The sequence below is a fragment of the Vespula vulgaris genome, chromosome 20 (genome assembly GCF_905475345.1).
Source record: "Vespula vulgaris chromosome 20, iyVesVulg1.1, whole genome shotgun sequence".
Taxonomy (NCBI): Eukaryota; Metazoa; Arthropoda; class Insecta; order Hymenoptera; family Vespidae; genus Vespula; species Vespula vulgaris.
Window position 1 is genome coordinate 528666 of NC_066605.1, and position 13908 is coordinate 542573.

The following is a 13908-nucleotide window of genomic DNA, read 5'->3' on the forward strand; positions in this document are numbered from 1 at the left end:
AGTTTTATTAATATTTTTTTAAAGATTAATTAATAAACAAAGTTGTATGAAATGATAATAATTATACTGATCTATCCTGTAAGTATGTGTAAAATGAACGTACATGTATTTCAATAATTTCCAGGTACATATATGTACAAATACATATATTAGTTCCCTATATGAAAGAAAATAGTCACAAAAATATTTACAAACGTTTCTTTTTTTTTTCAAATCGTAAGTTTCGTGAAAGTCAACAAAGTACGCAATTTCATTCATGGACTTGAGAATTTGTTTGTTTGTGTTTTTAATCCGACTTACCGATTTCCCCAGTCGACCTTGTTGATAATCCGGAGTTTGAGTTCTCGAGTTTGATCGGTGGTGAGGGTGCCAGCTAAAAGTTGTCGTCGCCATTCCAGTAGCTCTCGCATCACTTTCCGCAGCGTGTTAAACTTGTATGTTTCTCGTTCCTAAAAATGAAAGGAATATGATGTGTCGTACGTGAGGTTGACAGCTGAACATGAAAAAAACTAGGATGAAATCAAAACGAGAAACAAGAAGATATATATATATATGTATATATATACACGTATGTGTGTGAGAGCGTATAGTAAATTTTTATATCGATTGATGAATTAATAACTAATAATTAAAATATCTCTAAGTCCTAATCTTCTCGATTGATTGATGACGCGTAATTATACGAAATGTTCGGCGTTAATAAGACAATCTATTGTTAGCTTAGCTTGCATTACAGTGTAATGCCAAATTGGTATTTATTCAAAAGAAGAATCACCGACGAAAAAAAAATGAGAAGAAGGTCGATTCAGATAATACTAATACATACGTATGCATATATGTATATATGTACTCACCACGTAAAGCCTTTTCCAAATACCACCCCATTCTCTAAGGACGAGGGTAACTTCCCGAACGACCGGATCTTCCAAAGGGATAACAGACTCAAAGAGACCCTCATTGTCGATTTTACAAGGTTTCAGGTGTACGTAGGAACTAGGAAATATTCCTTTCACTGCACGATTCTTTGTAGAAAATCCTCTGTACCAACCTGAAAAAGTCAGACGTCTCGATAATATACATATAAAGTGTCTTCCATTGTTTGCAAATTTTTCAAACAATTTTTCTATACTGTTGATACTTTCTTTTGGAATAGTTTAATATGAGATACGCTTTTGTATAGACCAAATTGAAAGGATATTGAATTTTGGATTATTATTATTATTACTGCATTTTGTTACCTGCGCATTCTTCCAAAATCTGTACCGTTTCTCCAATTTCAAGAGGAAGTCCATAACGTGTCTCTCCTCGCCAATTGTAGACAGCTAAAAATAGAAGGAAAAGAAATAATAATCCATCATTAATTGCATATATAATTAATAGAAGAAATATTTGTGAGATTTAGTTCGTTTGTATATATACATACACACGTACGTACGTACATGCATATATATATATATAGGAACGTAGAAATGGACGATTATGTAGATTTCAATGTTCTTTTATCGTTGATTTGTCCTTGAATCTGAACCATTCATGAGTCGAGTCTCCCTTAATCGAGATCAAGGGCTCCGTAAAAGGCAGCCTCGAGCGAAAAAAACAGAGAGAGAGAGAGAAACTCGCAAACGTTAAAGTTCGCTTATTTATTGACTAGAAATTGTGAGACCGACGGACTTTGCTATGCTCTTTATGATCTTTCATCTACAAGGAAATTGCAAGTATACAAAGAATCGATTCAATTGCTGTCGCAAGATCGTTTTAACACTTTGACGTTTAATATTATATAGAGATTCTGGACTGTTAATCGAATATATTTTCTATAAGTAGATATATATATCCTCGATCAGACAAGAAGAAAAAATTCAATAGAAAATTGATTAGGAATGATCTATCGATTATTCTAAAGAAGACTTTTATAGAAACTCGATAGAGAATATGATCGATATGATAAGATCAAGAAGAGGAATGACCTATGGATCATAGTGCGTTTCGTACAAATTAGTACACGTCCATTCCTGGAATCGATAAGCGAGTCTTGGGGCACCGGATACGCGTGACGATGCACGTATGACGAGCCAACTTCCGGTCCTTCGCTGGAGAAACGTACGCGAGATGAATCTCGATGAGTCTGTTCGTCTCTCTCGCTCTTCTTTCTACTCCTACGAGAAAGAGAGAGAGAGAGAGAGAGAGAGAGAGAAAAACGATACGTACACGCACGTAGAAACGAAAATAAGTACATATACGTTCATAAGCATAAGTAGTATAAGTTGAAAGGCGTCACGTGTATGTTTTTCTGTGTTTGTGATGTTCGAATGTAACTAAGTTTCATTTACTCGCCCACTACATGTGCCAATGAACGAGCAATTGCATCGGACATCCCACAGAACGATTTTCGACATCTTTTACAACAGCTCTATTATTTTTTTTGTATTGTTCGGAATAATTTTTTAACGTTGTAAACGAATACAAAGAGCGTCGAAAATATTCCTAAGAAATAGAAACGATTAGATATAAAACTTTCTATTTTTTATCTTGGAAATAATCACGATTGTTACGTAAAGGTAAGATTTTTAATAGTTTTAATTGTCTTCGACGACCCTCGAAGATAATGGTCCATTAGCAATTAAACAAAAAATATGCTCTCTCTCTCCCCCTCCTCCTCTGTCTCTCTATTTCTTTCTCGTTGTAATAGAAATTCCATTAGCGAGAAAAATAATAAAATTTACAACAATCCTTCTATCGAATCGTTTGTTTGCAATAATTTCGAGATTGAGTGGTAAACTCGAACCAGATGAAAAATCGATCGAGCTAAACGTCGATGGAATTCGTAATTCGTAAATTTAAAGAACGTTTCTCTTTTTTTCGCGTATATCAAAATGAAAAAAAAATAAAAGACAATTGTTATGAAAGAGTAAGTCGAAATCGAAGGTGACACATTTCGTTCGAAGCAATTTTGCTTGTGAGGCACGTTCGCCGAGCATATCGATGATAAAACACATGGGAATTAATTTAAAAGAAAAAAATATATATAACGCGAGAAGAAACTAAAGAGTATTCTCGTGTATATAGATAGAAACGTAGATATAAATTTTTTTCTTCTTGAAAATAATCAACGCGATAATCTTAATAAATTATTTCGTTTGTCTATCGCGCGAATACGCTAGAGAATTATTATAATAAAAATTAGGTAAATATCTTTTTAGAGCTTGAAATCGTAGAGAGTGGTATCGATCCTCTTGAGAATAAAATAGAAGGGACAAGAATTGTCCCGAGGAGAATTTTTGCCTGACATGAAAAAAGAAAGAGGGAAAGATTTGGCAGAAAAGTCCTACCTACAAGATCGTGCGAGCTTCCATCTGCTTGTCTTCCTTTCCACGAAAAGAGATCAATAATGTCGCTCTTCTATCAATTCGTTAGATATACTCGTGCGAATACACTACAATTTCTTTAGTAAAACATACGCTACTGCTCTCTTTAAAATTTAACCAATCTGGAGACAACTATGATAAATCAACGTATTTATTTATTCATTAAAGAATAACAAGATTGCAAAAATGACAAAAAAAAAAAGAGAGAAGAAAGAAAAAAGAAAGTTTACTTTTTGGAAGTCGTTTAATATCGATCGTTTGTCGAAATGCTTAGTTCTTTTCTCCCGTTTTCTCCCTCTTTCTTTTTTTTAACGGGACACCCCGTATACTTTAGGAAACATCGACGAATAATTTTCCAAACTAAAGGAGGTCCCACGAAACGCTTTCGTCATGAGCATGGAAGCTACCCCGTAGCTTTTCCCTCGTTTTCTCTCCGTCCTGAGTTTTCCCGGGGAATTAAATCGATAACTCCCTTTCTCCTATATAAAACATTCGCAACGGGGGACCCATAGTCTCCTCGTGGCAGGCGCAGAAGGTATTCTCCTTCCGTCTTTCTCTATCTCTCGTTACCCCTATATACATATATATATATATGTATGTATATGTATATGTATATACATAGATAAATATGGTATACAGGGTGTGCTATAAAATAAAAAGAAATAAAAAACGAACGAATCAGCCCGTTAAAAAATACTTGAAAATCACCTTCCATTCCATTGAAATAATCTCATTAATCGTTCGATTAATTCGTTCTACTTTTTATGATTATTCCGTTGATTATAAAGAAAATAATAATTTCATATAGATTTCAAATATAAATAAATTATATGTTAAGGATATTACATCCAAATGAAAAAGTATTAAATATAGAATGATACTTCAAGTAGAATTGGATGATTATTCTGATGGATCTTTCGTTGATCGTAATTGTATGGGACACCTTGTATATGTGTACACAGCATCTCTTTGTATTTCTCTCTCTCTCTCTCTAACTCACGTGGATTCACACGTGTCGAGATACTTGCTCGGTGTACGAGCCACGCTGAGCTTAACGACGACAAGGAGGGGTTCTAATGCCTTCTGGCACGTAGGGATCCAGGCATGACGGAAAAGTCTCGGATGAAACGAGCGGACGTAAACAATGACATCTGAAATCATTAACGTCCATCCGTGGATGAAGAGACTTTTGCCTGGCTTCCTCTAGCCTCCTCTTTTTTTCTCTTTTTCCTTTTTTTATTATCTCTCTCTTTTCCTCTCATTTTCTCTCCTTCTCTCTCCTCCTGTACCTCTACCTCTTTTCTTTTTTACATCTTTTTATTTTTTTCAAACCATTACAATCTTTTTCATTGAAACACTCGACTACTTGAAACTTGAAACGAATAAAATACGTTCTGAATCGTTTTAATAACATATCCTTTGGAACGAATTAATTTTTATGGACTCGCGGTTAAAGCGTTTCCTTTTTTTTTCTTTTTTTTTTTTCTTTTTCTTTTTTTCCTTCCTTTCCCGTTATTTATGTTTGGGGAGACGTATGAAAGTAGTTTAATCACGGTCGTTTTCTTTTTTGACTAACAATACGATACTTTAATCTTATCTAGTCGGCATTTATCTCACTCACATTCCCTATCTAAATTATCGTTTTATCAGGATACGAAAGAGATAGATAGAGAGAAAGAAATAGAGACGGAGAGACGATGGGATAGTTTTTTAATTAGATTTCGAATCGACTGTTCCATTTATCGATTTTCGATTGCATTAGGCAACAATATATTGAAACGAATGGTCATCGTCTTCTTTTTCTATTTCAACGCTATTATTTATCATTGTTCTTTGTTATATTTTCTGATCGTTCCTTTTTCGATTTATATAAATGCCTGCATATAAATCAATATTTTATTATCGATGTTTTATTTCGGACACGTCGAATACCAATCGAAATTTATATCCCCAGGACGAATGTTCTCTTTGGAAAAAAAAAAGAAAAGAGGAGAAAAAAGAAGAAGTTTTATAATCGGACGATGAAGACAGAATGAAACGACGAGGAAGCAAGGAAAAAGCTACGTGCCAATTCACCCACGTACTTGCTACATTTTTCCTCTTTGGCTTCGGTCCATAAGTAGGGATGATTAAATTTCAAGAGACTTATCGTGTGCTTTGAATTAATGTATTTTAATATGATATTTTTATTTCATGTATGCGAGATAACAGCTACGCACACAAACATATATATATATATATATATCGCTCGATTGATTGAATTCATTTAAGTATTAAAAAAAAAAGAAATATTCTGTAAAATAGAAAAAGCATGAAAATTGAAATACTTATTTCAAGCTTTTCTTTTTCTCCGATTTTTCATCTCTTTCTCTTTTTTTGTTTTGTTTTCTTTAAGAAAATCTTTCTTCTCACATCGTGAATTTCTATTCGAAAGAAGAATCAAGAGCAAACACTCGCTAGTTTTAAAAGACCTAATCTACTCGAGTATAACAACGAGGAAAGGTGGGTAGGTGGGGATACGGAGAGGAATAAACCTTCCTACGAAGGAAATCCATTCTTTTCAAGATTTTCTTCGACGATAACCTCACGTTGGATACAGATACGAGATTTCGGAGATTATCCTCGACCTAGCGAACACGAGATTCGTGATCTCTTGAAAACTTCCTTTCTATGATATTATCTTCGTTTAAATCATTTTAGTGTACAAAGTATCTTTCTCTCTTTTCTTTTTAATATTATACGAATACATATTTCGTTTCTTTTTATTCATTCGCACGTGTCAAATAAAACGGGTACAGGGTCGAACAAATTTGTTCTTATTAAAAGACAATTCGCGTTAATTAAAAGTCGACGATAATCATTTAACACCTTTTGAAATAACTTTTTAAACTGATATAGATCATAATTGTGTGAAATATAGATCATAATGTCTCGAGCAATTTTTACATTTAATTTTTAATAAAAGAACGTTCAGAATTATATCACGATAAATCCTTCACTGAGAATTTTCAAAGGCTTATTTATCCGAATGTACGTAATCCTTAATTCGTTTCTTTTTTTTTCGTGTTGATAAAAAAAAAAAAAGAAAGAAAGAAAGAAAAACGATTGTCACGTTCGAAAAGTTTATGACGCAAAAATTCTTTACATACTTGGCTTGACGCAACAGATTGCATTACATCACGTCAATACTACTGTCTACGATAATGATTCGAAGATAATATGCTTTTGCCAAACACTCTAGAATTCGCAGATACGTTAAATCTCTTACACAATGGCTAAAGAAAGAAACGCGGAGGTAGAAGAGGTAAGAAATGAAAGAAAACTCGAAAACAATGGGAACGAACGACGAACTGAAGTATACAATGCACGACAGCAAAAAATGAGAGATGCACGTGATCGTTGAATTCGTTGAGAATGAACTGCTAAGTTTAACAAGTCAAAAGAATTCGTTAGTTTTTTAATGCCTATAAAAAAAAAGAAAAAGAAAAGAAAAGAAAAACGAATCTATGGAATTTCACGAATGTTTGAATTTCGTAAACCGATCGAGCGATATAACGATAGAGTGATGAGTTTGATATAGTTCATCTTGCAATTAACACGTGTACGTTTCTCGAGATAACAGTACGATAAATTAACAGGTCTGTACCTTCTTTACAAAAATGTCTTAACGTAAAATACTGTCATTCAGAGTTGTATATAACACGTATCTGCAATAGCGATAGCACAATGGAAATAAAAAAGAAAGAAGTTGCGAGGGCATGACCGCTCGGATAATGTCGTAGATTGATAGATTGAAAGATTGTGCTTTAATCGTGTTGCGGGCATAGCTCTATGGCTATGGCGACGTATTTTATGATGTAGCAACGTCTTTAAACGTTCGAGTGATTCCATACCGGCCGATTCGACGTGCATTACACATTAAATTACATACAATTTTTATATACGAATTTATGATGCATGATATTTCTTTATGTTTTTTGCGAACGTTCGTTCGTGATCGATCAACGAGTTGGTCGTTAGTTAATAACGAACGATCGGCACAATTTTGATCGGTGATATTTCGCTAAAATTATTATTACCATCGTTGTTATTTGTATTTGTCGTTGTTCAAATAATTCTATGTAATTTTAAAGAAGCTAATGATATATGTTTCTACATATAAAATCAACACTCGATCGAAAGCAACGGACGCTCGTGAAAAGAGCGAAGTTACATCGCACTCGGTCTGGAACTCCGATCGTTAATTAAAGCATCGTCTATATATATATATAGACATCGCGACAGTACGCGAAACAGAGAACGAAGAATTGCGCGTCACGATTTGAACGAATAGTTTGGCCGAATGCAATCTTTTCTTTTCTTTTCTTTTCTTTTCTTTTCTTTTTTTTCCTTTTTTCCATTCTTTTTTGTAGGGGTTGGAAGATCGAGCTGCTTTCTCATCCCTGTCTCTTTCTATCTTTAGATAATTTCGAGAGCAATGGAATCATTGAAAAGAGAGAGAGAGAGAGAGAGAGAGACAGAATTTTTATTAAAATTTAGTTTGTCGTTTCTTATGTTAAAAAATGAATGACGTTTTTGAATGAAAGTAATTAAAAATATAAATTTGAAAATCCTGGCCAGGAAATACTTGAGATTTTTCTATAAGGTATTCGGGGAGTACTAAGCGATCAAAAATAAAAGCAAAACGAACGGCCTTCTTCTTTTGGCGACTTCCGTCGTCGGGAATGACGATCTGCATTGCGATACGTACGTATATGTAAGTAGAGATAGTAAACGTATATATTTCTAACTTTTACAGACACTTGCATATATTTTACGTACAATTCATTATCCTTTATATACGTACAATATATGTTTGTTTATTTCTAAAAGAAGAATGCTTTCGACTTATCTTGGAAAAAAGAAAAAAAGAAATAAGACACGTGCAACGCTTCTAACTTTTTTCAAATATATTCGACTTAATTGTCAACGTGAAAAGAATAGAAAACTCTGATATATCTTATTTTTTAATCAAAAAAAAAATAATAATAATAAATAAAAATAAAAAAAAAGAATAAATGAAGGACAAAATGGTAAATAAAAGAAATAGTTCATGACCATCACGATCACTAATGCGTCTCTCAGACGGCGCGAAATCGCAAAGCTAATTGCAAGTTAGCATATCCTTCTGTCTCTATTTATTTTTTCGTTTTCTCTCTCGCTCGCTCCCTCCCTCTCTCTCTCTCTCTCTCTCTCTCTCTCTCTCCCATTTGCCTTATCAAACGCGCTCCTTACGCTACTCGTGTGGACGATCAATGCATGAATGGACCCACACGTAGGAGGCGCGCGTACCCGCACTACCTCACAAATACACACAAAAACACATACATATATATAGGTAGGTAAGCACGCACACATGGATTAGTAGCAGGCAACAGGATCATACGGAACGATCTTTCGCTCGATTCTCTGTCGTCGTTTATGAAGCATACCCAGTGACGAAAAAATACACTATTTTTTAACTTTGCCGATCCTTTTTTTCTTTTCCTTTTTTCTTTCTTTTTTTTCTTAGCGAAAGGTACGCAGTATATTTCTTAGTTTTTTTTTCTTTTTTTTTTCTTCCACTATACACGTGTATCCTTTTTCGTTCCTCTTTGAAAAAGTTTAGTTAGATTTTAGAGAAAAACGATCGGGTATATAAAAAAAGAAAAAGAGTAAACAAAAAGACAGGATAAAGAGATTTTGACAGATCCGTTCGAGGTCGATGCCGGATGATGTATAATCTCTCTATCTCTGTTCTAAGAGAAGGATATCGTTTCGTTATCCCTGTCTGTCATGTTTGAACGTAAACTCACCGACGCCATACTTGGTCGTTTTCGTCGTCGTCCACATCTCGTAAGTATTTTCACGAACTCGGCTACATGCCCTGCCAAGCGGTCCTTCCAAGCACTCCTAGTATCACGAAAAATTCGAAAACACAAACATTGGGTGTGTTGCCGCACGAGTGCTACACTCACGGGTATTCTCTGGCGCCCGAAGCGACGTTGCCGTGATACGAAGCGCGAGCACACTACCGACACTCATTTCTATCGGCAACGTCGTTCGATCTCGGCGTCACGTGGTACTCATTCCCGTATACATATACAAATTCGCCCACGATCATTTATCATTTTTATTTCCTCCATGTTTCCAACGAAATATTGTTTCTTTTTACTCCTCGATCATTATCTTATACCTGCTGTTGCGATCGTAACCATTTATTCAAATTTATTGAAAGACGATATTTATGATAAACATTTTCTACTAACTTTCTTTTGATTTTATTTACATTATTATCTTGATTAAGCTACTAAAACTGTAGAATATGTTATGGAATATAACCGATAGGAATATTATTGTTTTTGAGATATTAATGTTAGTTTAGTTTGATTCTTCGCATCGTGGCCCGATAATACCATGATTTGAAGGTTATAACTACGGACCTGGCCGAACAAAATCTTGATGTACATTTGCAGTCATAAACGACGGGCAGTCAAAGTTCCCTCTCCCGACTAAATAATTTTTACGATTTATCGACATTTAAATATTGAAAAGTTGTAAAAGTATCTTGAACGTATATAATGTCGAACGGCGAGTGATATAAACGATAACAAATGCTCGAACGACCAGTCGTGTTTGCTCAGTCTTATCTTCTATTCAGTGTAGTACATATCGTGGACTGTAAGGAGTAAGTAAAATTTTATATATATTAATATATTGATATAATTGAGGGTCTTCGGAAGCAGCAACCTCCATGCGGTGAGACCTGGGCAATCGATATTATTTTCGATATAATATGTATCATGATTTGTGCGAATTAACAGTCTTTTTTCTTTTTTACAAATTCTAATCATAATCACGGCATTCTGTGTACTCTACTTCGTACACGTAGCTTCTCTTATTTATATGATACATATTACATTCAAAATAATATCGAGCGAATGGCTGCTTAAAGTAGGTTAATTTTAGGTTAAGTTTAAGGACAAAGAGTTCATCTATTTAATAATTAATTAACGTTGCAAAATGGTCGAGGATAAGTGTCGATTATCGAGCGTAGCATTCGTGTCACTTCGCAATTAACAACGTTCTTTAATTTTTTTAGGATGATGTAAGGTTAATACAATTTTAAGAAAAATGTTTCGTAATCGAAGAAAAATCGTTAAACTTTCGAGAGAATTGGAAAAGCGAAGTGTACGCGTAATGTATACACCTACAGGTGTATATATGCTCCTCATTCAACAGGTGAACTCATTGTTATGTCATAGATGGTAGTCTAACGTACATTATCAAATCAACCAGGAACTGTTTGCAGTTGAATCATATCACGGTTCTTTAAATTTTCAGACATCGTTCAGACGATATATAAAAAATTGTTTTTTTGTTACATAATATCTCTAATATCGTGTAGCAAAATAACATGCACTTGTTTTCGAGTGTTCGTATTTATTTAAATGTACATTTTTTTTATATCGAAATACAAGGACGTGTAACTATGACAATCTACTGGGTATATCTCCAAAAAATGATTTTTGATCCGTACAATAAGTAAGGCAGAGAAAAACCTAATATCAAAGTTGTTATCTTAAAATAAACGCTTAAAATTTTTATTTACAATTATAACCTTTACATAAATAAGCGATGACGAGTAATACTCATTGTGTAGATCGACACACAAGGTTGATACGTAGACTAGATCGAAGCTACGACGTGATCAAATTCATTACTTTCGTGAGTTTTTAAATGTTTTTTTTTTTTTTTAGAAATTAATTGGTTTTCCAAATGCAGCTGCTGTGTGGGCTTCTCTAAGTGCTTCCGAGCATGTCTGAGAAAAAAAATAGATACATTATTACGCGTCGTTCGCACATATTAATTAATTGTATAGAAGAAATTTATCATACTTACAGGATGAGCGTGACAAGCTCTGGATACGTCTTCGGCACTCGCTCCATATTCTATTGCAAGGACAGCTTCGTTGATAAGTTCTCCAGCCACGGGACCTATTATATGTACTCCAAGAATTTTATCCGTTTTGGTATCAGCCAAACATTTAACAAAACCTTCGGCTTCGAGATTCGTTTTCGCTCGGGAATTCGCAAGGAACGGAAACTTGCCGATCTTGTAATCGACCCCTTCTTTTTTTAAATCTTCTTCGGTTTTCCCAACCCACCCTACTTCGGGATGAGTGTATATAACGCTAGGTACGCAATTGTAATCTATATGTACCGGTGCTGTTTAGAAAGTAAATGTATTGGATTAGAACGTACTAGATTATTTTTGTAAGGTTCAATGATTACGCTTATACCTCCTGTTATGCCTTCCGCAGTTATTATTCCTTCGTCTTCGGCCTTATGCGCTAACATTGGACCGTGAATACAATCTCCGATAGCATAGATACTTTATACATATATATACATATGTATATATTAGATTATTGTTATTTTCGATATGTATGTATAATTAGGATTAAGAGTCTGTACTTACTTAGGTATTACCGTTTGAAACCTATTATTAACAGGAATCCTTCCCTTTTCATCTCTTTCAATACCCATTTCTTCTAAACCTAAATTCTCGGTATATGGTCTTCTACCAACACAAACTAACAAAACTTCACATCCCATTTCCTCCTTTTTGCTAGGATCCTTTACATTTTCTACGGAAACTTTTATTTCGTTTCCTACTTTTTTGGCAGTGGTTACTTTAGTACCTAGTTTAAATGCTACACCTTGCTTCGCTAGGATCTTTTGTAAAGCTTGACTAACTTCGCCGTCTATTCCTACGCCACCAATGGTAGGTGTAAATTCGACCGCGGTTACTTGAGAGCCTAATCTGGAAGTATAAGTCTCTAATAATAACAAGATTCAATATTTTCACAGATATAGATGTATTCCTGTAGACGTAGCTTTGTTACAAAACGAATAGAAACAAACCTTTGCCACACCGAGCCTAATTCCAAACCGATAACTCCAGCACCAATAACTATCAATCTCTTTGGAACTTCGGTCAGTGATAATGCACCCGTAGAAGAAATAATTTGTTTCTCGTCGATATCAATACCTGGGAATGGCGTTACTTCGCTACCAGTAGCTATTATAATATTTTTAGCATTGATAGTGGCTCCCACAGATCCGTCCGGTTGAAGAACGTTGACTTGATTTTTTCCAGTAATTTTTGCATGACCCTTAACCCATTCAATTTTATTCTTTTTAAATAACCCAGCTATACCGCTAGTCAATGACGTCACTACATTTCGTTTTTGTTCCATTAGCTTGTCCAAGTTAAGTCGAACATTTTGAACTGCAATGAGAAAACATAGATCGATTTATATTACGTAAATTACTATTAGGAATATACAATATTTAGAGTATTTACCTTCTACACCTCGCTTTTGTAAATTTCCACTATTTGCCATATGATAATAATACGAATTATTTAAAAGAGATTTCGACGGAATACATCCGATATTTAAACAAGTACCACCCAATGTAGGATTTTTCTCAACACAGACAGTTTTCATACCCAGTTGTGCAGATCTGATCGCTGCTACATATCCTCCAGGACCTGCACCTATAACGACTACGTCGACGTCTATTGCACTGGCGTATCTTCTTTGCTGGGCGGCTGTCAAGCCTGGTATAATGCGCTTCGCGCATGTTGGCTAAAGTGAAACATCGGAGATCAGCTCGTATATTTGAAAATTCAAGATGTTGTAAGACTGTTCAATGACATAATCGATACAACTCATAGCTCTCATAAAATATAATGATTTTCATTGGAAGTAGTAGCTTCACATCGTAAGACCTAAAATTCTTACATCATTAATAGTAGAAAGCGAATGAAATCGTATAAACTTTCTTATTAATGACACAGAAAGTTTCTATGCTCGAGTTGCCCTTCAGGATATTACGAAATAGTTTTCTATGACGAACGTCTTACAACGAAGAATCGAAAGGTAGAAAAATTCATCGTGAATGAAAGTCTCGTTTTTAGCTTACCCTGATGGAAGTGGTCACTAAACTCCAAAAGCTGCCTTGCATGATGTCTTTTATAATATGTCTTAAACTAGAGTACACGGGTCAAAAAAGATCAGCAAAGTCCTCAATAGTGCAAACTGAAGGCCGCCGGTTATCACAATATATTATGCGATAACTCGATATATTCATGCATTAAAGATCTCGAAATTTCCTAGTTAGATGGCACCAGTGTTATCTTTCAACTCTTTAAAAAGTATCAGTCGACAATACAGAGATTAACGCGACTGTATAAAACGATTAAAGCGAAAGGTTAGAAAATGGATCGAGAATAGTTGAAATCGATCGAGTATAGTACTCAAAATGTAGACCACAATTCGAGTAGAAATTCATAGATAATTATCAATAACGGATCAATATATCGTTCGATATATTATTTAAAAGCAAACTTTCATTTTATTAAAAGCTCGGAGAACAAATAATCGACGAAATTAGTTATCGAAGAACGAACGACGATCGAGTATCGTTGATCAGTTTCAAACTTTAGCGCCATTTTG

At 34.5% G+C, this 13908-nt stretch overlaps 2 protein-coding genes across 3 annotated transcripts in view; both read right to left on the reverse strand.

Annotated features, from left to right (window-relative positions):
- Window positions 1-9421, reverse strand: part of LOC127071121 (dedicator of cytokinesis protein 3) — a 34905-nt gene extending 25484 nt beyond the window's left edge. For both annotated transcript variants that reach the window (XM_051010047.1, XM_051010046.1), the window contains exons 1-4: window positions 9200-9421; window positions 1239-1322; window positions 855-1048; window positions 301-449 (exon numbers count right to left, since the gene is read on the reverse strand). In XM_051010047.1, coding sequence (XP_050866004.1) covers window positions 301-449; window positions 855-1048; window positions 1239-1322; window positions 9200-9236 — 464 coding nt within the window. In that variant the 5' untranslated portion in view covers window positions 9237-9421. The remainder of the gene's footprint in view (window positions 1-300; window positions 450-854; window positions 1049-1238; window positions 1323-9199) is intronic.
- Window positions 9422-10806: 1385 nt separating this feature from the next.
- Window positions 10807-13541, reverse strand: LOC127071123 (dihydrolipoyl dehydrogenase, mitochondrial). Its single transcript, XM_051010049.1, has 7 exons — window positions 13376-13541; window positions 12753-13038; window positions 12311-12677; window positions 11865-12209; window positions 11686-11777; window positions 11286-11611; window positions 10807-11205 (listed from the first exon to the last, which is right to left on the reverse strand). The coding sequence occupies exons 1-7, from the start codon at window positions 13415-13417 to the stop codon at window positions 11140-11142; spliced, it is 1524 nt and encodes a 507-aa protein (XP_050866006.1). The 5' UTR covers window positions 13418-13541; the 3' UTR covers window positions 10807-11139.
- Between the last annotated feature and the right edge of the window lie 367 nt (window positions 13542-13908).